This window comes from Galeopterus variegatus, unplaced genomic scaffold (genome assembly GCF_000696425.1).
Source record: "Galeopterus variegatus unplaced genomic scaffold, G_variegatus-3.0.2 Scaffold228, whole genome shotgun sequence".
Classification (NCBI taxonomy): domain Eukaryota; kingdom Metazoa; phylum Chordata; class Mammalia; order Dermoptera; family Cynocephalidae; genus Galeopterus; species Galeopterus variegatus.
The window spans coordinates 785,562-808,938 of NW_007726339.1; the positions used below are offsets into that span (position 1 = coordinate 785,562).

Here is a 23,377-nt window from a genome sequence, read left to right on the forward strand (position 1 = left end):
GAACCCTCGGCGGGAGCACCGCCATGCTCCCAAGCGGTGCACTGTAGCAGTGCGCCACCGGCCGGCCCCTCCAGTAATAGTCTTTATTAAGTGTCTCTAGGGACAGGGCCTGTCCGAACCCAGCCCCAGTCCTTGCGACCACAGGGAGAATGGTGAAGGGTACGTGTTGAGTGAGGTGCTGGCCCCACAGCCCTCAGTGCTGAGCTGAGACCCACGTTCCCAAGCTTGGCAGGAGTCTCCTCCCAGGCCCTACTGCCCAGGCCTGAGGGAGCTTGTCCCCACCAAGGGATGGTGTATGTTCTGTCCCCCAGGTCTCTACAGTGTGGGGAGATGTACCAGGAGGGGCCTGGCCATGATCCTGCCACCCTCCCCCTCATTTGCCCTGGCCCTCGCCTCTGCCCTCTGGCTGCCAGCAGTAACACGATGGATCCCTCTCTGGCTGCACCTGAATCGTGCCTGATGTCCCTTGCAATGGCATCCTCCAAGGAAGTTTCCTTCCAGACGGGGCAACTGGCCCATCATCATGGGCTGGACTACATGATGCGCCCTGCAGACGCCACTGTGTCAGTGTCCTTCGCCACCCTCGGTGATCCCAGGCCTACAGGTGGGTCCACTTTGGACAGACCATGAGTTTCTGTACCAGACACTGCAACTACTTGGGTCTTGTTTGAGGGGGTGAAAGTGTGGGCAGGACCAGGATTTTCTGCCCGAATCTGTAGTGTTTGATTAGATCCAGAACCAGTGCAGATGGAACAGAAACTCTTCCAGCAAACATCCAAATTACTTATTTATTTTATTTGGCAAAAAAATAGGCACATGACAAAAAGTAAGACACTGAGGAAAGAGTTAAAATGAAAGGAAACTGATGCTCCCCTGCTGTCCTTGCTCCAGTCCACCTAACTCACCTGTTGACACCTGGTGCAAGAGGAGGTTACACTCTCCACCCTCAACCTATCATAGAAACATCATTATTTTAATTTCTTTCTTTCTTGTTATTGTAGCTATAAGTACCTTTAAGTAAGATGTATTTAGATATATATTTTGCCCTTCAAACGCAACAGAATCTTGTGATTTTGCACCTTGTAAGGAGGATATTGGCACTATGATTCATATACCTTTCTTAGTATGTTATGGGTTTGTACATCTTTTCTCCAGCTTTTTGTTTTCTTGGGGTTTCTAATTGCCTTTCTTTTTCCTTACATTGTCTGCTTTTATTACATCATTAACATTTTTCAGCATTTCAAGAATCTCATCTGTAAACTCCCTACTGAGAGCCCTCCTTTTTCCTGTCAATCCAAGTGATGTCCCCTCAGGCCTGAGTGGAGCTGTCATCACCAGAGCTTGCATAACTGCTTCCTTGTGTTTGCTCCAGTGTTTCCTGAACACTGGAAACAATGTTCCAGTGTTGTTTCTTTCTCAAATCCCTTGTCTTCAATTAACTTGGCAAGGAGGGATGCCTGCAAGATACATTTTTTGAGTCCTTGCATGTTTTAAAAATGTCTTCAATCTACTGTCATGTTTGGTTAACATTTTGGCAGGGACAGAATTCTGAGTTGAAAATACTTTTCCTTCAGAAATTTGAAGACATTGTATCATTTTTTGGGGTAGCATTTAGTGTTGTTAAATTAGATGTCATTTTGATGTTTATTCCTTTGCAGATAACCTACTTTTCCTTTCTTAGAGCTTTAGGTTCTTTGTTTGTTTGTTTGTTTGTTTTGGTGTTCTGAGATTTCACACTGATGGTTCTAGGTGTGGGTCTTTTTAATAAATCTTGCTGATAAGCCTTTCAGTTTAAAGAGCAAGGTCTCTTTTAAGCTCTGGGCATTTTTTGTAATATTCTTTGATAATGTCTTCAGTAATATCTTTGATAAGTCCTTTCCTCTGTGTTTCCAATTCTCTCTTCAGAGCACAAATGGTATTTAGAAGTTGAAACTCTGAAACCTGTCTCCCCCAAGAGCTTATCTTTTATCTTATATTTCATTTTCTTTTTTATTGTATGTGCATTTTGGGATATTTCTTAAATCTGTCTTCCAATTTTTTATTTTCACAGTTATGTTTTGAGTTATATATTTTAAGAGAATTGAAAGCTCTTTACTGATCTCTGAATTTTCCTTCTGTATTAGTCTGTTTTGTGTTGCTACAACAAAATACCTGAGACTGGGTAATTTATAAAGAACAGAGGTTTATTTGGCTTACGATTCTGGGACAGCTGCATCTGGCGTGGGCCTCAGGCTGCTTTTACTCATGGCTGAAAGTGGCAGGCAACCAGTACAAGCAGATCACATTAGGGGAGCAGGGGGAGGAGGGTGGAGGAAGAGGGAGGGAGAGGGAGGGAAGGAAGGAAGGTGCCGGGGTCTTTTAAACATCCAGCTTTCGGGGGCGAGAACCCACTCACTACCCCCACCCTCAGGGAGAGCATTAACCCATTCATGAGGGATCCACCCCCATGACTCAAACAGGTCGCACCACTGCCACACTGGGGATCACATTTCTACATGAGTTCTGGGAGGAAAATACATCTGAACTCCATCACCTCCCTGTATAGATTGTTACTTTCTGTCTTATACTTTTCTGAGGATTCTAATTAGGATTTTGAAAATATGCTTCATAGTTTGAAGGCAGGACTATTGGGACTGTGGATTCTGGCCCTTCCTTGAATAGAGAAGGATGTGGGTCCAGAAAGAGGAAGGGATCTGAGGACTCGTTCCTCTAAGGGGACCTGTCACTTTGGTGATATTGGTCTTCCATTTCTTGCTGTCTTTTTTTTTTTGGTGTTGGTGGTCTTGGCTGTGCCACACGTGGGCCATGCCCCTTTCTCCTCCAGTGGATTGTGGAATTATTTTATGTGCAGGATTTGCTGACCCGCCCAGTGGCCATCCCCAGAGCATGTACCTGGAGGAGTGTCCAGGCACAAGTGGAGAACGAGCAGATCTACAGTCGGGTGACTTCCTGGTGACACAGCCCCCGCTGCAGGCTCCTGACCTCATCCTCACCCAGAGGTAAGCCCCAGAGAGCAACGGGCTTGGACGATGCTTTCTGTGGACCACGAGGTGTGGGGCAGTGCTTGGTTTACAGACTCACATCTCAGACTGTGCAGATCAAGTCCTTTACTCGTGGGTTTCTGAAAGCTGTAACAGTCCTCCCAGCCTGTATATATCAAAAGGAGGGTAGTTTTTCCCTCAAACAAAAGGGCATCCCAAAACATCAGAGCAGAAGTGGGCATCCTGTCCTTTGGACGGTGTCCCTCATGGCTCATGTGGACTGTCTTCCTGGCTGCCTTGACCATTCCTCTCATACATTTTTGTTCTGATCTGAGGACCTTAAATCCTTTAAAGCAGCTTCACAGGGGTGTGATTGTCGTACGGTAATCATGCATGTTAGATGGAGCAGCTGACAGTTTTCTCAGTGAGACCTTCATGTCCACCACAAAGCCACAACCATAGTGAGAGGTGTGAATGTACCTTCCCTCCTGTCCTCCCCCCCAGGGCCATAGATTGCTTCCGTCACTGTAGATTAGCTACGTTCTATAGAATTTCATGTAAATACAATCACATGGTATGTACTTGGGGCTTTTTGTTTGGCTTTGGTCTGGCTTCTTTGAGATTTGCCCTGTTGCTGGGTGTATCAGTAGTTCATTCCTTTTCATGGCTAAGCCGTGTTCCAGGGTGTGGGCCTGTTTGTTGATCTATTCTCCTGTGGATGGCATGTGGGTGTTCCCACTGTGGGGTGACTACGGATAAGGCTGCTAGGGACATTCCGGTACACGTGTAGTCTGTACACTTGCCTTCATTTCTCTTTATTATTTCCCTCGTCGAGGTTCTCCTCAGTGTGAACCACATTTCCTTCTTGACACCCTACAGATGTGCAGGCCCTGTGGGAAGAGAGTCTATTCCTGATCAGTCTCAAGCACCTAGAACAGCTGCTGATGTGTAGAAAGCATATCTGGGTGGGTCTCATCACCTCATGTCCCCTCAAAAGAGCCTGTCCTGACACCTTTCCTTTTCTAGTCCCCTAGAGCTGGCGCCAGGCCCATCCACCTTCCAGGGCTCAGGGTCTGCCATGGAGCTGGGCCAGCCCCTGCCCTCCAGCAAGGTGAGATCTTCCTACAAGCACCATGTGTCTCCCTCCTGACTCCAGCATCTGAGCTCATGGTGCTGGGAGGGCTCAGCTAGTGCTGTTGGATTGAACAAACCAGGCAGAGATGGGCGAGGGGCAGTGATGACTCCTGGCTGGACATCAGTGGACTGGGAGCTGGGGTGGGGGTGCCGTGGGGCAGCATTCTCTCCTGAGTCCAGGGTGGGAGGGTCTGCACAGGCTCAAGAGTGCCAGGCTGGAGGCAGGTCTTGGCGCCTGGCAGAGGCAGCCTCTGTGTAACACTGCATTGTTTTTCCAGGTGCAGTGGCCTGATGGCCAGGTCTCCTGTGATGCCTTCTGGGGAGCCAGGATGCTCCTTGAGTTTTCAGGGGGCAGCCTGGGCTGAGTTGTACCCCAGGAGCCAGCCCAGAACCTCAACAGAAGCAGGTGTGGACTGTCCAGCTGTTCAACACAAGTTACAGAGCTTTATCCTGAATAAAAAATGAGGTCCCCAGAGTTCCCTGAGGGGTTCTGCCGAGAAGCACTGAGGGCCTCTTGGCTTGCTGGCATGTTCAAATAGTTTGGTGGGCAGCTCCCTGTACTGCAGGGAGCATTTGAGAAATGTTCATGAGAGCAGACGTCAAAGGTTAGTATGTCCTGTGGGGGCAGCGATGGATTGGAGCTAAACTCTGGTGCAAGATGTGTGCAGGGAAGGACTTTCTGGGGAGAGGAGAGTGTTCCAGTGCTGGTGGCCTTCCCACCTGCCCTGCGCCCAGTTACTGTGGGAGTGAGATGTGGCAGGTGTTCTGACATTTCTGTGTTTGTGGGGCTTCTCCCTTGAGTGCTGAGAGACAGTCCCAGGCAGGGCGGATTTTCCCTTCAGGTTGTAATTCATGTTTGTGACACAAATGTTTCAATTTAATTAAAGTTTAATGTTTTGAACTCCTCCCTTGTATTCACTTATACACAACCCTGGGCATCTGTCTGTGTTGCGTCAGCCTTCTGGTTTTGCTGGTGTTTCACGGCAGTGTGCGCTGATGGGGGCATCACACCCTATTGATGGACATTGGTGTTGTGTCCAGTGTCTCTATTTTATGAGCAGCATTAGGGTGGGATTCCCTGTCCTCCGCCCTTTGCCCTTAACCTCGTTATTTCCTCAGGATAAATTCCTGGAAGCTGACTTTCTGGGTCAGTCATGGTAGCCCAAGAAGTGGACTTTGGGGTCTGGGGGTGTCTGTACTGACCCTTTGCACCTCTGCCCACGTGCCTGACTTGGAGGAGAGCCATGGGTGGGCTGGACTGTGACCCAGAGAAATCAGTCCCTGGTCCCGCTCTCAAAACAACCAAGCTTGAGAAAGATGCAGGCACAAGACTTCCTCCCTGTAGGATCATGGTGTCATGGGACCAGCAGCCGCACTGGGAGACCAGAGGCCATTGCACTGCTCACCCATGCCAGGCACACCCCTGGCAATCTGTGGGCCTGGAGGAGGATGAGGAGGTGGTGATGAAGAAGGTGTCCTGCTAGGTGGGTTAGGGGTAGTGTTAGGGGTTGGGGTTAGGATTGGGGCTACAGATAGGGTTATGGTTAGGGTTCCAGAGTTCCCGCGATCTAGATGCGAGTTCCACATGGTGGTGCTCAGTTTCATGGAGTTAAACTTAATTCTGAAGGATTAATCTTCTATGAGTTAGGGTTAGGGTTTAGGGGTTGGAGTTGGGGTTGGGGTTAGGGGTTAGGGTAGGGGTTAGGGGTTAGGGTAGAAGTTGGTTTGGTGTTATGGTTAGGATATGGTTTGGGTTAACGGTTGGGGTTAGGGTTAGAGATTAGGGTTAGGGTTGTTAGGGTCTGGGTCAGGAGTTATGAGTCAGGTTAGGGTTAGGGTTATGTCTGGGGAAAGTTCAGGTTATTTGCCTTTTTAATCTTTTCAATATAATAATGGCTGTCATAACATGTGACCTAATATTTCACTGGTTTTGGCTTGCATTTCTTTGATGGTTACTGGTTTGAGCACCTTTTAATATATTTGTTAGCCATCTATATGTCTTCCTTGTTGAAAGTGCTATTCAAGTTATTTGCTCAGGGCTGGCCTGTGGCTCACTTGGGAGAATGCGGTGCTGATAACACCAAGGCCCCGGGTTCGGATCCTATATAGGGATGGCCGGCTCGCTCACTGGCTGAGCGTGGTGCTGACAACACCAAGCCAAGGGTTGAGATCCCCTTACTGGTCATCTTTTTTTTTTTTTTTTTGTCCTTTTTGAGACTGGCCGCACTGCGCTCAGCCAGTGAGCACACAGGCCATCCCTATATAGGATCTGAACCTGCAGTTCGGCCCCCGGTCATCTTTCAAAAAACAAACAAACAAAAAAAACCAAGTTATTTGCTCATGTTTTATCTTTTTTTTTTTTTTTTTTTTGTATTGAGATGTAGGGCTTCCTTACATTAATTAATTTGTGAATATTTGGATATTAATCCATTATCAGATATATGGCTTATAGTTATTTTTCTATTCTGTACTTACTTTGCCCTTTTAATCTGTTCTTTTTTTTTTTCCTGTGTAGAAGGTTTTTAGTATGACATAGTCCCACTTGTCTATTTTTAATTTTGCTACATGTGCTTTTGGGGTCAAATCCAAGAAATCATTGCCAAGACTAATACCATAAAGATTTCCTTCTATGATTTTTTCTGGCAGTTTTACAATTTCAGGTCTTATGCTTAAGTTTTTAATGCATTTTGAGTTGATTTTGTGTGTGGGGTATAAAAAGGTTCAGCTTTTATTTTGCTCATAAAAACTTAGTTGGCTGTGTATGTTTGGATTTATTTCTGTACTCTGTATTCTGTTGCATTGATCCACATGTCTGCTTTTATGCCAGTACCATACTTTTTAAATTACTGTGGCTTTGCCATATATTCTATAATCAGGAAGCGTGATACCTCAGGTTGTTTTTTCTTTCTCAAGGTTATTTTGGTTATTGTGTGCCTTTTGTGTTCTATGTGAATTTTAGGATTGTATTTTATTGCTGTAAAACTGCCTTTGGTATTTTGATAGGGACTGCATTGAAACTTTGGATTGCTTTGGGTAGTATGGACATTTTAACAAAAATTAATTCTGTCAATCTATTAATGAGGGATATCCTTTCAATTACTTGTGTCTCTTTAATTTCTTTCATCAGTGTTTTGTAATTTTCAGTGTACAAGTTTTTTCACCTCCATAGTTAAATTTATTTCTAAGTATTTTCTTTTTGATGCTATTGTACAGGGATTGTTTTCTCAATCCCTTTTCAGATAGATTATTGTGAGTATATAAAAATGCAACTGATATTTGTAGGAAAATTTTGTCTCTGCAACTTTACTGAATTTGTTTATTATTTCTGACAGTTTTATTTTTTTGTGAAGTCAACATTTTAAAAATATAAGATCATGCCATCTGCAAACAGACATAATATTACCTCTTAATTTCCAATCTGAATGATGTTTTTGTTTCTGTTGTTACCTAATTGCTCTGGCTAGACCTTTGAGCATTCTGCTGAATAGAAGTGGCACGAGTGGCTATCCTCTCCTTCTTCCTACTCTTAGAGGAAAAGCTTTCAGCATTTCAAAGTTGAGAATGATGTAAATTCTGGGTTTTTCATTTGCGGCACTTACTGTGTTTAGGTAGATTTTCTTTCTAATCTGAGTTTGATGAGTTTTTATCATGAAAACGTTTGGATTTTGTCAAGTACTATTTCTGCATTTATTGAGATGATGCTGAGATTTTTATACTTTATTTTGTTGATATGGTATATTACACTAAATGATTTTTGTTTGTTGAAGCATCCTTGCCTCTCAGGGATAAGTTCCACTAGGTCATGGTTTATGATCCTTTTAATGTGTTGAATTTGGTTTGCCAGTTTATTTTTAAGATTGTTTTCATCCATGTCTATGAGGGGCATTGGCCTTTAGTTTTCTTTTCTTGTAGCATCTTTGTCTGGCTTTGGTATCAGGGTGACCCTGGCCTCAAAGTGAGTTTGGATGTCTTATTTTCTTTAGTTTTTTTGATGATTGGCATGAATTCTTCTTTAGATTTTTGGTAGAATTCACTGGTGAAGCCCTCTGATCCTGAGGGTTTTTTCTTGAGAGGTTTTTGACACCGATTCAATCTTCTTAGTAGTTGAAAGTTGGTTTAGGTTTACTATTTGTTCAAGATTCAGACTTGATGGGTTGTGTGTTTCTAGGAATTTACCCATTTCTTCTAGGTTATCAGTCTGTTGGTGTATAGTTGTTAATAATAGTCCCCTATGATTCTTTTCATTTCTGTGGCTTCATCATTTCTTCTTTCATTTCTAATTGTACTTATTTGAGTCTTTCTGTTTTTTTTTAGTGTAACTAATGTTTTATTAATTTTGCTTAACAAAATTAATTTTTTAAAAGCCAGATTTTGTTCTATTGTTTTTTTTTTCATTCTCTCTTTCATTTATTTCTACTCTAATCTTTATTATTTCCTTCTTTTTGCTATCTTTGGGCTTAGTTTATTTCTTTTTCTATTTTCTTATGTAAAGTTAGGTAATTTATCTGTGATCTTTTAAAAATAATCTGTATGTTTATCACTACAAACTTTATAGTACTGGAATATAGAAATCTGGGAAAGGTGCATTCCAGCCTGGTATCTTATTTACCTAAGTGCTTTTATATGAAATACACATAAATTAAGATTAACTATTTATGCTGTAAAAATCTATGTATTTGTCAAATACAAAGTGACAGGTACCTACCATTAAAGTATCATACAGAAGTCTTCACCTTAGTCTCACTACCCTCAGGAATCCCTGGCAACCATTGATCTGCTTATCCACTTCATAGTTTTGTCTTTCCAGACTGTGTTAAGAATGGGATCCTACAGTACATAAACCTTTTAAAAATTTTATTTAAAAGATGATTTATGGGCAGGCCCGGTGGTGCACTGGAGAGTGCGCCGCTTGGGAGCGTGGTGGCACTCCCGCCGAGGGTTCGGATCCCATGTGGTGACCGGTTCCCGCTCACTGGCTGAGCGTGGCGCGGGCGCAGCACTGAGGGTTGCGATCCCGTTGCTGGTCCCCGGTATGGGCGTGACACCGAGGGTTGTGATCCCGTTACCGGCCAGTAAAAAAGACAAAAAGGAAAAAAAAAGATGATTTATTATACATATATGTGGGGTACAAAATTGACTTTCAGTAGTTGTGCACAATGTGTGATTGTAAGATCAGGATAGTTAGCTTATTCATCATTATGAAATGTAATCATTCTTTCTGTCTGTTAACCAATTTCTTGTTAACTCCTCTCTCCCCCACTCCTCCCCTTTTCCACCTCTAGTAACCACAGTTCTTTTCTCTCCTAAAAGTTCAATGTATTATTGTGATTGTTGATTCTTTCTCTCTCTCTTTATTTATGGATTTGGCTCCCACTTATGAGAACATGTGGAATTGCTATTTCTGCACCTGCATTGTTTAATTTAGCATAATTTTCTCCAGACTCATCCTTGTTGCTGAAAATGGAAGAATTTCATTCTTTTATGTGGCTGAATAGTATTGCATTGTGTGTATATACCACATTTTCCTTATCCAGTCATCCACTGACGAACATTTAGGTTGGTTCCATAGCCTGGCTATTGTAAATAGACCTGTGATAAACATGGGAGTGAAGTATCCCTTTGACATGATGATTTCCAATCCTCTGGATATATACCTAGTAGTGGGATTGCTGGATCTTATGGTAGTTCTATCTGTAGTTGTTTGAGGAATCTCCATACTTTTCTTCATGATAAAGACTCAACAAATTAGGTATGGAAGGAAGGTATCTCAACACAATAAAAACCATGTATGAAAATCACACTGCCAGTATCATCCAGAATGGGGAAAAGCTGAAAGCATTTCTTTTATGAATAGGAACAAGACAAAGGTGCCAGTTCTCACCACTCCTATCTAACATAGTATTGGAAGTACTTGCCAGAGCAATTAGACAAGAGAAAGAAATAAAGGGCATCCAAACAGGAAAAGACAAAGTCATGTTGTCCCTGTTTGTAGATGACACGATTCTTCTATACATAGAAAACTGGAGAGACTCTACCAAAAAACTCTTAGAGCCGATAAACGAATTGAGTAAGGTTGCAGGATACAAAATCAATATGCAAAAATCAGTAGTGTTTTTACACTCCAACAACAAACTGGAAGAAAAATCAAGAAAGCAAGCCCATTTACAAAAGTCACTAAAACAATAAAATACCTAGGAATAAATCTAAACAAGGAGGTGTAAGATCTCTACAATGAGAACTGTAAATCACTGTTGAAAGAAGTTAAAGAGGACACCAAAAGATAGAAAGACATTAAAATACCTAGGAATAAATCTAAACAAGGAGGTGTAAGATCTCTACAATGAGAACTGTAAAAAAGTTAAAGAGGACACTGTTGAAAGAAGTTAAAGAGGACACCAAAAGATAGAAAGACATTCCTTGTTCACGGATTGGAAGAATCAATGTAGTGAAAATGTCCATACTACCCAAAGCCATCTACAAATTCAATGTGATTTCCATCAAAATACATAGACAAAACAATCCTAACACTTATATGGAACAAGAAAAGACCCTGAATAGCCAAAGCAATCCTGAGAGGGGGAAGAAACAAAAACACCCAGACGCCTTACATTACCTAACTTCAAATTATACTACAAAGCTATAGTAACCAAAACAGCATGGTAGCATGGTATTGGCATAAAAACAGACACATGGACCAATGGAACAGAATAAAGAACCCTGAAATCAACCCAGGCACTTACAGCCAACTGATCTTTGACAAAGGCACCAAAAATACACATTAGGGAAAAGACTCTCTTCAGTAAATGATGCTTGGAAAATTGGGTAACTATGTGTGGAAGAATGAAACTAGACCCATACATCTCGCCATGTAACAAAATCAACTCAAAATGGATTAATGACTTAAGACCTGGATCCATAAAACTCCTAGAAGAAAACAGGGAAAACACTTCATAGGGAACTCAGAAGGCTGCAATCAAGGTTTTGGCTGCACTGCATGTTAATTTGGGAAACTCTGCTTTTAAGCTCATAAATATTTGGGCAGAATTTATTCCCTTCAGGACTTAGGACTGGGAAAAGACTTTATGAATAAGACCCCAAAAGCACAAGCAACAAAAGACAAAATAAACAAATGTAATATTTCTGAAGTGGGTAACTGTCATTAATCTCAGAGAGTTGTTACCTTCCACTTTCTGAAACAGAAACCTGCAACTTCATTGCACCTCCCCCCAAAAGATGTATGATCTACATGTGGTTCTTGCCCTAATATGACCTCTGAGTCACACCTTCATGCAATTCTCTGCCCTGGAGTATAGGTGGGAACTTAGACTTGGCTCTAACCAGCAGAATATGGCAAAGGGGCAGGGATGTCACTGCCATGATTATGTTGTTACGTCAGACTATCCTAGCAGACCAGAGTAAAACCCTCCCTCACTAGCTCTAGAGAAGCAAGCAGCCTGAGTGCCCTGCATATGGAGAGGGCCATGGAGCAGGAAACTGTGGGTGGCCTTTCATCGACAGCCAGTGAGAAACTAGGCCCTCAGTCATACAAGGGAATAAATTCTGCCCAAACATGTAAGAGCTTGAAAGCAGAGTTTCCCAAATTAAAATGTAGTGCAGCCAAAACCTTGATTGCAGCCTTCTGAGTTCCTGAGCAAAGGATCTGGCTAAGCCGGGCCCAGACTCCTGACCCATAGAAACTGTGAAGTAGTAAATGCGTGTTGTTTTGAACCAGTAAGTTGGTGGCTATTTCCTCTAAAACCACGGAAACCTAAAGCACTGCATAAATGTCACAAAACACAGCAGCTCCTTTTCCTTTGAGGAAACTTTCCCAGACATGCCACAGAATCTTTCTAGTAAGTTCCTAGACAGAGCTGCGTCACATGCACAGCTAAAAATGACCAAAAAAGGAAAGATTATTCTGAGCTCCTCATAAAAATCTCAACCAAGATAAATCCCTGAATAACTCTGTTTATGAGTCATAGCAAAACCGAATCAAGACTTCAACAAAAAGTGAGAGATGGTTCTTGTGTAAGCAAGCGTCTGTTATCACCTCCTACCAATTTATTAGAGTAATTTTGTAAATTATGATAATAACCCATACTGTCACTGCTACAGATCATATACTGTTTACCAGGTGCTGGGTAATGTTCATAGCAATTTACTATCTAATGTACTCCTCATAATGACCCTCTGAGGCAGGTTTTATTATTACTCCCTTTTTATTTTTATTTTTTTTCCTTTTTGTCTTTTTTACTGACCGGTAACGGGATTGCAACCCTCGGTGTCGCACCCGTACCGGGGACCGGCAACGGGTTCGCAACCCTCGGTGTTTCGCCCGCACCACGCTCAGCCAGTGAGCGGGAACCAGTCTCCACATGGGATCCGAACCCTCGGCGGGAGCGCCACCGCGCTCCCAGGTGGCGCACTCTCCAGTGCGCCACCGGGCCGGCCCTTATTACTCCCTTTTTAAAGAAATAGAAGCCCAGGGAGGTTAAGGTGTCAAAAGTCACAGACAACAACTGGAGCTGTAACTTACCAGGTTGCCCCTATAATGACAAAGCACACACGCAGCACTCCATCAGTGGAAATAGAAACATAAGAGATTCCTCATGTACACAGCGCTTGGTACACACGCTCATACCTATGCTCATGCCCTGTTTAAAGATATGAGGAATAGGAACAAAGGGAAATTTTCCTTCCAGAAGTTGCTTTTCACTGAGTAGGATGAAATGAGTGCTATTGTCCACAGATGTTTAAGTTAACTCAGACTTAAGCTGTTAACAATTATGTGCCTGATTTGTACATTTCTATGGAAATAATGTTTCTATTAGACCCATTGACTGGCTTAAACTTTATTTATTTTTATTTTTTATTATTAGCATATTCATTATTACCAACAGTAATTTTTCTTTATGCCCTATACTGGACCTATCACCCCCCAAATCCCTTCCCTTCTTCCTTCCCATCTCTAGTATCCTTAGGTTTGTTCTCTCCTGTAAGTTCAGCATATTGTTGTGGTCTTTTTCTTTTCTTTCTTTCCTTTCATCCCTTCCTTCCTTTCTTCTTTCTTACCACCTAGTTATGAGTGAAAACATGTGGCATTTCAATTTTCTTGTCTGGCTTATTTCACTTAACATAACTTTCTCCAGACTCATTCATATTGCTGCAAATGGCAGAATTTCATTCTTTTTTATGGCTGAGTAGTGTATATATATATATTGTGTATATATACCACAGTTTCCTTATCCAGTCATCCATCAATGGACACTTAGGGTGGTTCCATATTCTGGCTATTGTAAATAGAGCTGTGATGAACATGCGAGTGCAGCCATCCCTCTGACATGATGATTTCCATTCCTTTGGCTATAACCTAGTAGTGGGATTGCTGGATTGTATGGCAGTTCTACCTGTAGTTATATGAGGAACCTCCATACTGTTTTCCATAATGGCTGTGCTAATTTACAGTCCCACCAACAGTATAGAAGCGTTCCCCATTCCCTGCATCCTTGCCAGCATTTGTTATTCTTGGTCTTTTTAATAATGGCCAGTCTAACCAGGGTGAGATGATATTTCAGTGTGGTTTTGATTTACATTTCTCTGATGATTAGTGATACTGAGCATTTTTTTTTTTTGATACTGAGCATTTTTTCATGTACCTGTTGGCCATTTGTATGTCTTCCTTAGAAAAATGTCTATTCATCTTCTTTGCCCATTTTTTAATTGGATTATTATTATCATCATTATTATTATTTCTTACTGTACAGTTGTGTGAGTTCTTTATGTATTCTGGATATTAATCCCTGGCCTGTTGGCCATTTGTATGTCTTCCTTAGAAAAATGTCTATTCATCTTCTTTGCCCATTTTTAATTGGATTATTATTATCATCATTATTATTATTTCTTACTGTACAGTTGTGTGAGTTCTTTATGTATTCTGGATATTAATCCCTGGTTGGATGTATAGTTTGCAAATATTTTCTCCCATTCCATAGGTTGTCTTTCCATTCTGTTGATTGTTTCCTTCACTGTGCAGAAGCTTTTTAGTTTGATATAGTCCTATTTGTTTATTTTTTCTTTTGTTGCTTGTGCTGCTTCTTAAATAAATGGTTCTGGGAAAATTGGACATCCACATGCAGAAGAATGAAACTGGACTTGTACCTCACTATATGACTCAAACTTTAGAAAAAAATTATCTTCTTAATTTAAGAGACAGATTGGTAAAAATAGTCATACAAATGTGCATATGGCAGGAGAGTAGGGAAACAGTAGGTAGTGCAATACTTCAGAATTCATATTTTTAACAAGAATTAAAGAGGCTAGAGTGGCTTTAATGAGGAAAATTCTAATGTAAGTTACAATATTTGTTACACTAAGTGTACCTATCTCCTACCCACATTATGTTGAGTTCCATTAAGAAAAATTCCTGTTCACACAGAAAACTCATATGCATAAACCCTACATACTTAAGGGGGCTGTTCTGTGCACTGCAGGCTGTTCAGAACCATCCCTTTCCTCTACCCACTAGATGTAGTAGCACCTCCTGACCTCCAGTTCTGACAACCAAAAATGTCCCCAGACACAGCAAAATGTCTCCAATAGGCAATATAACCACTCATATTTATTGGTATACAAATATTTCTAAAATATTTTTGATACTATACTTAATGTATCTATTTGAAAATTTACACCCATATTATATAAATTGATAGTTTTCTCTTCATTTCAAATTTTCTGATACAAAAAAAGTTGGAAGTATTGTTGAAAGTCTTGACCCATTAAAGACTTCGTACAACTGACTTTATTCTCCGTGTTCAATGAGATATTTCTGCCTGGTAAGTCTTTCCCAATGTCTTGTTTCTCCCCAAGAATTCTTTGATTTTTCCATAAGCTGATGTGGGGATAACAAGTGGCACATAAGCCTCTCCCCTGTGTGAATCTTGTCATGTGCAAGGACTGGAAAGTTCACAAAGTGAACTAGATACAGTGGGCTGTTTGTGGTGTGAGGCAAACAGATCACACATACAGAGAGACTCAACAGAGTAGATATTTATTTCTCATTCATTTAAAGTACAAATGGAAGGTTTGGGATAAAGGTAGGAAGATCTCTGCTATCTCCAACCTGGGGTCATCAGTTGAAGAGGGGAGGAGAAACCAGGCAGAACTGCAAGGACATATTTTGTTGCCAGGCTTGAAAGTAATGTTCATCACTTATGTCCTTATTTCCCTGAAAAGGGCTCAGTTACATAATCCTGCACACTGTAAGGGGAGGCTGAGAATGCAGTCTGTGTGTCCAAAGAAAAGAAAGTGGTCTTAGGAAAACACGTAATCTCTGCCAAACAGGATTTCTCCCCTGTGTGAGTTCTCTGATGCTTGCTGAAGTCTGACCTATGGAAGGATTTTCCATATATCTTATATTTATAGGGTTTCTCCCTTGTGTGAATTCTCTGATGTACAGTGAGTGCTTATTTCTAGTAGAAATTTTTCCTACACACTTTACATTCATATGGTTTCTCCCCTGTGTGAATTCTCTGATGTACAGTGAGGGCTTATTTCTAGTGGAAATTTTTCCTACACACTTTACATTCATATGGTTTCTTCCCTGTGTGAGTTCTCTGATGCACAATGAGGGCTGACTTACTGTAGAAGGTTTTCCCACATTTATTACATTCATACGGTTTCTCCCATGTGAGTACCCTGATGCTTGTTGAGGGCTGATTTCTGGTGAAAGGTTTTTCCACATTCATTACATTCATAGTTTTTGACCTGTGAATGATCTAATGTTCAGTGAGGGCTGACTTCAGGCAAAATGTTTTTCCACATTCATTACATTCATATGGCTTTTCTCCTGTGTGAGTTCTCTTATGTACAGTGAGGACTAACTTCTGGGGAAAAGTTTTTCCACATTCATTATATTCATATGGCTTCTCCCCATGTGAATTCTCTCATGTACTGTGAGGACTGACTTATAGTAGAATCTTTTCCTACATTCTTTACATTCATGTGTTTTCTCCCCTGTATGAGTACCCTGATGCACCCTGAGGTGTGAGTTCTGGCAGAAGGTTTTCCCACATTCATTACATTCATAGGGTTTTCCCTGTGTGTGTATTCTCTGATGTATAGTGAGCTCTGACTTCTGGTGAAAGGTTTTCCCACATTTGTTACATTCATATGGTTTCTCTCCTAAATGAATTCTGTGATGTACAATAAGAGCTGACTTACGGTAGAAGGTTTTCCCACATTCATTACATTTATACTGTTTCTCTTCTGTATGAGTTTTCTGATATACAGTGAGGTGTGACTTCTAGTAGGTTTTCCTACATTTATCACATTTATAGGGTTTATCTACTGTATGACTTCTACATCTAGTAAGGTCTGACTTATAAGAAAAAGATTTCTCATGTTTGGTACATACATAGGGCTTCTCCTCTGAATGTGTTCTCTGATGTACTACAAGGACTGATTTCTCAATGAAGGATTTCTCACATTCATTACATTTATAAGGTTTCTCTCCTGCTTGTATTTTCTGATGTTTAGTGAGTTTAGACTTTCTGTAGAATGTTTTCCCACATACTTGAAAAGTTTTTGCTCCATAGCTGAGTCTGGCAATGAGAGCTGACTTACCACAGGCTTTCCCATGTTCACTGTATTTACAGGGGGTCTGTCCCATATGATCCCTCTTATGTGTCAATAATATCGCCTCTGTTGAAGACTTTCCCTTGTTCATCATATTCAAAAAGCTGCTACCCTGTTTGAATCTAGGGAGGCTGACTATGATGTTCAGGTTGTCTGAGAGATTTCCCAGTCATCTTATGGGTATCAGGTTCACCTTCAGACTGCATCTCATCTAGCTCTCTAGGGAGAAGTGTTTTCTGACATACATTAAACTGCTCAGTCCTCATTCCTGAATAGTTTCCATTATTTATAATCAGATTTGATATATGGTTTGAGCTCAAATTGAATGGTTTTTCTAATTCCCCTCTCTCCTCAGTTGATGTGTTGTGGTTGGTGATGACAACTGCCATAAATGTCTACAGTGACTTTCTTGGCTCCTCTCAATTAGCTCATTGACAGTCTGGATATCTGAAGTGAGAAAAAATAACCATATCCATGAGCCACACATAAGCATATCTTATAGATATGTACAGTGAAGAAATTTCTACCTGTCCTAGTGGCATAAGAGTGTATGAAAATCAATAATGGATGTTGGTTTTACAAGTATATGGTTTTTCTTCATAGTGTCTTAATGTAATATATTACATCAACAAATTTTCTAATGTTAAATCATGCTTTTTGCTCATTTATTATTTTATTTTTCAAGTCATAAAGAAATATTCATTTAAATTATTCACCTCTGCATAGTCATAATTTTCAACTAATTGCTTATTTTTTCCTCCTGTTCTTTTTCTCTATTTTATTCTTAAAATAACAGTGGGTGTCTAATGCTAGCATATTTCTCATTATTCTGCTTTGAAGGTGGGTAGGATTTCCTGTATCAGCTACTTGCAGGATGTGGGTGGGGTCCATTTGTCTGTCCCCTAAGCAGGAATAAGGCTTAAAATTAAAATTTTGCACAAATGTTGGTTTAGTTCAATCTTCCCTGGGGAACGTCTATAGGCATCTGAAAGTTTTTCAAATACGTAATCTTTTCTTACCTGTGCTAGACAAAGATAGCTTCCTGCAAATTCCTATTTTAACCCAACTTCCTCTACTTCTTAGAATCACAAGTACAGGAAGTTCCAATCCACCACTCCTTCCTGCTGGTAAAAAATATTTGATTATGTGGTCCAGACAGTGCCCACCCTCTTTGAAAAGTGTTTTTTCTGGCTCCTTCAGAGCTTAACAGTCCTGGCATTCTCCCCTCAGTTCCTGTTACACCCGCCCTCCCCCCATTTGATAACTCACTGCTTCTGAAGGCTTATGTTTCATTGGTGTTTCAGCCTTTAGCTTTATGGAAAATGGAGTCTCCTGTACATTTCCCATTCACTTTGTTATTTTAGAATGATTTCCACGAAGTGAAGCAGAAACATTAACTTCGAAACTCCACTCCCAAACAGAAATCTGAGCCCCTCACCATGAACCCCTTGGTTCACTTGGCCTCAGGACCTAGACTCGTATGGAAAATGGAGTCTCCTGTACATTTCCCATTCACTTTGTTATTTTAGAATGATTTCCACAAAGTGAAGCAGAAACATTAACTTCGAAACTCCACTCCCAAACAGAAATCTGAGCCCCTCACCATGAACCCCTTGGTTCACTTGGCCTCAGGACCCAGACTCTCCTGGTTCTCCTCCCAAGCCTAGGACCTCCCTTTTCCATGTTCCTGTGCTATGTCCTCCTCAGCTTCATGACTTCTGATGTCCTGGTACACAAGGCTCACTCCTGGACCTCTCTTCTCACTTTATCAACTCCATGGGTGGCTTCCTCTATAAGTATGACTTTAAATACCAGCTTTAAGCTAACAGTTACAAAGTTTATATCTACAATAGTGATGTCCACTCTCAAATCTAGATTTTATATTCACCTGTGTATTACAAGTCAATACTGACAGAGTTAACTCAAACAGAAGTTATGTCAAAGTAAACAATAATCCCGTAAAACTGCCTTTCCTGATCATCCTTCCTAAATTATCACACCCAATCCCCCCCACTCTCTTGCTCTGATTAATTGTTCCCTGTGTACTTATATAACTACTCAACATATAGTGTTTTCTTGTTTCCCTCTTACCAGAATATAAACTATGAAAAGGGACATTACTTTGATCACTGCCATTATCACTGCTACTATAAAATCACCAGTGCTTGAAATAAGCTTGACTGAGATGTGTTGAAAGAATAAATTAATATATGAATAAATATCTGGAAAAAAGTCTATGGGAATGGAGAAAAAGAGGGCAACTGAGAAAACTGAAGAAATAAATAGCAAAGAAAAATGGCTAAAAAGAGGAAGGTAGAGATTAGATTTTGGATAAGTATAAAAAAATCCAGCAAAGCAATAGGTGGGGATAAATGCTTGAAAGCCATCCTTAGAGACTATATAATGCTCATATTTGATGCATGCAGACCTGAACTGAGAAAAAACTGGTGAAAACAGCTGGACACTGCCAACATCTGCCAGGCTGCATTCTTCCCAGTCTCCCTTTCCATTGTGCTCTGACTGGCCTGAGAGGCTCTGGTTTGAGAGTTCTTCTATAGACCATGGCTCTGCTCCTTGCTCCAGGTGGAAGATCACCTCAGGTTTGGAAATCCAGTGCCCAGTTAATAAGAAATAACATAGGACTTTGCCAGACTTCTAAGTCAGGTCCTTGGAAGAATGACAACAGCTCTGCTTTAGAAGTTGTGTAACGAAGGCCCCTTAAATGAATTTGAACCTTTTATTTGAGAGAGGCTACACTCACATTCTTCATGAAATAGAGTCTTACCTAAATAGCATTAAACCTTACAAATGTTTCCCATATTTATGAAAAAAGAGAAAAGTGTTTCTCTTGAGCGATACTGGGGAGTTTTACTCACCTAATGACACTAGGCTGCTGTAGATCTCCAGGATCATGTCCCTGTACAAAGTCCTCTGAGCATCATCCAAGTGCTGTCACTGCTCCGATGTGAAGCCCACAGCCACATTCTCAAACACCACCAATCCCTGTAAGGGCGTATTTCTCCTCAACTTGAGTCTCCACCACTGGGTCACAAAACAGGAATCTGGGAGGTCACTATTCTGTGTGTGCATGTGTCTTATATACATCTTACATAAGATGCAGATTCTTTGTACTCCACGTGATGGGAGGAAAAGATGACAAGAGGAATACTCTGCCACTGTAATAACTTATTAGTTACTAACAATTCTATTACAAAATTTGCCTTATAAATCTAGAACTATCCTTGATGCTAGGGATAAAAGTATGAATAAAATTCTGTCTCTTTAAGGAGCTTATAATCTGATATGAAGAAATAAGTATAAAGACATATCTGAAATATGTTATATGAACAAATTTAGACAAAATTTCAATGCAAGCTGGGGTAAGAAAGGGGAAAATGTAGTTGTATTTTGTATTATGAGGTTGCATGTCACTGAAAAACCAAAGATGTTAAGCTCTTTCATGTGCACCAAGGGTTCATGAATATGAGACAATAGGTAAGTTATATAGTCAATTTGCATTTTAATAGTCATTCCCTGGAAAAAGAATGAATATGTGCTTAAGGGAGAGTCATGGAGAAGAAAAGGGAGTGATAGATGACCACCTACATCAGTCAGACACAGAGTAGTAAGAATATAAAATAGGGAAGTAATCCTAAAAGAGATAAAAGAAAAGATAAACAAAAACATTCTTTGTACTAATTTTCTGTGCAGAGAAAAAGGGGAGTTTTACTTGCAGCTCATTTCCATATAAGCAGCTAGTAGGTACTGCTGCTGTAAAGTAAAATTTGGAATATGGAAGAATACAAGGTCAGAAGTGACATAGACTTGGCCATATCATATTTGAAATATGTGAGGTCTCCTATAAAGGGAAGTCCAACTGGCAATTGGATATGTGATTCCAGAGTCCAGGAGCAAGATCTCAGCTGAAGATAAGGATTTGGAAAGCATCAGAATTTCAATGGTACCTGAAGCCATAAGAGTGAATAAACCTAAAAGACTGAAAGAAAAACAAGTACAGAATCTCAAAAAAAAATTAATATTTAAAAATAGAGAAAGAGAAATAGACTGTGAAGACCAAGGAGGAATTTTCTGAGTTTATTCCATAAAAGAAGTAAAGCTCAATATTAAGTATACTAAGATAATCATCACATTCATAGTTCTATAGAGAAAAATCATCTGATTATCCACACAGACATTGAGAAGATACTTTCAGAAATATGTTTCAGGTTCTATTTCTGCATGTAAGGAGCTTGGAGGTCATCACTCCATCATAACAACAAATAAAAAGCTAAAGAGACAGAATAATAAACAACTCTTCTTGGATCCATGAAAAAGTAGAGGACAGAGGGCAAACTGTTGCCCCAGGATTGCAGAGACAGACAGGCAAATACTGGGAGTCACAGCTTACAGGAGCACAGGTTCACCTACAGAAATCACCATGGGAACCAGTTCCAGGGCAGAAAAACCTGAGTTGTGATGAATTTCTGGAGGTTCAGTGTGGAAAACTCTGATATGAAATCTTTAGAGGGACACAGTCATGGGGATGGGGGAACACAATATTGTGAAATTGACCTCCAGGAGCTTGACCAGCCTCCTATAGTAAATAGTAAATGAAAGAAAGTGAGCTGAAATGCTGGGTACCGATCAAGCTTTATTAAAGGAAAAGAATCTGCCAGCCTGCACTCAAAATGGAGAGCAGGAACTGTCGTTGGGGTGGGAGAGCTTATATGGGCTGTAGGATGCTAAGGGCTGGCTGAAGCAGTCAAGGAAGGGCATTGCGAGAGAGGAGCATTGCACCCAAGCAGAAGCAAAAGGGTTTCTATTTTGCAGAAGTCACGAGTCTTCTTGTAAAGATAAGGGGGTGGGGGGTTTTGCAGCCATTTTGTGGCCATTTTAGGCCATTTTGCCTAAAATGGGGCCAGGTATGTTCAAGATCTATCAGTAAAGAACTGTCCTAACCTGCTTCTACCTGTGGAAGGGAGAAAAGCAAACTATTTTGAAATATGCCAGAGCATTCTGTTTTTCTTAACAAGGCCTGCTCTGAGGAAAAACTATTTAATAAATACACCATATCAATACAACTATAAAGAAAACCACAAGACCCAAACAAGTATCCCAATCGATGCAGAAAATGAATTTGACAAAAATCAAACATTGTTTTATAATGAAAACTTTCAACAAAGTAGGAATAGAAAGGAACATATTCAAACTGATAAAGGGCATGTGAAAAATCCATAGCTGACATTATACTTAATGGTTAAAGCCTGTGCACTTATGTCCTCTCTCCACATCTATTTGTCATTGTACTGCAGGTGTGAGACAGGACAATTAGACAACAGAAATAAATAAATGTCATTTAGATTGGAAAGGAAGAAGTACAACCATTTTCATTCAGAGATGACATGATCTTGTATTTGGAAAATTGTGAGGAATTCAATAAAGACTATTAGAGCTAACAAACAAGTTCAGGAAAGTAACAGGATACAAGATCAATATTCAAAAATCATTAGTATTCCTGTACATGAGAAATTAACGATCAAAAAATGAAATTAAGAAAAAAATTCTAGTTACAGTAGAATCAAAAGCAAAATATTTAGTAATAACTTTAAGAAAGGAAAGAGGGAGGAGGAGTGGGATTAGGGAGAAATTGGGTAATGGATACAAAGAACAATTACAATTTGTAATGATGAACATACTAATATTATTGATTTGATCATCACATATTGTACACAAATACTGATAGTCAACTCTGTAGCTCATAAATACATACAATCAATTTTGTTTCAAGTTTTGTTTAAAAAACAAAATCATCAAATCATGTAAAAAAGAGAAGTGTAAACTTGAACACTAAAAACTACAATATGTGGCTAGTGTGGATACCTAGTTAGGTACCATTCCTGAGCCTCCTCTCATTGGATTTAAGGATTTACCTTCTTAGGGGAGAAAAGGGTTTGCATTCTTGGCCTTTATTAGAGGTGGGCTCAGGGTGAGGTCTACACATCCAAATGTATATTACTGTCTTCATTTGAATGAATAGATGACTGAGGCCCACCAAGAGGGGAAAAATCTATATTATAGAGGGTGTAATTTTAGTCGCTGATTTCCCCCACCCAACCCCTGCCAATCTTCCTGTATTTAAAGGATCCCCAGATATCACACCAATATGTGTTTTAGAGAGACACCTGGGATCCAGGGCTCTGAGGAATGGAGACTAGGGATTCCATAGTCTGAGGTAAGAGGGCTCTGCGAAAATTGAGGGTGAGATCCCTGGATCTGCAGAATAGAGTTACCAAGGAGCAACTGTAGGATCAGAGAAGATAGAGGAATTTGAACAAGGCAGGTACATTAGGAAAAGAGAAAAAAACCGGGATAGGTCTTGGGCAAGAGTCACACCTCTCCCATGCCTCATTCACCCACCCCACCTTCCATTCCACCACTTAAGCCCACATCAACACTGATCACTCAAGCTGGACATTTTCCTGTTTGAAGAGGAATTTGGTGGTAGCCAGAATGCCTGGCCTAGTTTGTGGCAGAAACTAGAGAAGTAAAGACAAAGTTCAGGTGTTTCTCTCTCTCTCTCTCTCTCTCTCTCTCTCTCTCTCTCTCTCTCTCTCTCTCTCTCTCTCTCT

At 40.6% G+C, this 23,377-nt stretch overlaps 1 protein-coding gene and 1 pseudogene across 2 annotated transcripts in view; one reads left to right on the forward strand and one right to left on the reverse strand.

Moving 5' to 3' along the window:
* ANHX (anomalous homeobox) overlaps nucleotides 1–5,019 on the forward strand; it is a 13,036-nt gene extending 8,017 nt beyond the window's left edge. The window contains exons 5-8 of one of the 2 annotated variants that reach the window (XM_008566200.1): nucleotides 312–604; nucleotides 2,852–2,999; nucleotides 4,008–4,092; nucleotides 4,394–5,019. In XM_008566200.1, the coding sequence (XP_008564422.1) occupies nucleotides 312–604; nucleotides 2,852–2,999; nucleotides 4,008–4,092; nucleotides 4,394–4,480 (613 nt within the window). In that variant the 3' untranslated portion in view covers nucleotides 4,481–5,019. The remainder of the gene's footprint in view (nucleotides 1–311; nucleotides 605–2,851; nucleotides 3,000–4,007; nucleotides 4,093–4,393) is intronic. The other variant, XM_008566199.1, reaches the window with a different exon arrangement.
* Nucleotides 5,020–15,331: 10,312 nt separating this feature from the next.
* Nucleotides 15,332–16,839, reverse strand: LOC103585293 (annotated as a pseudogene).
* Between the last annotated feature and the right edge of the window lie 6,538 nt (nucleotides 16,840–23,377).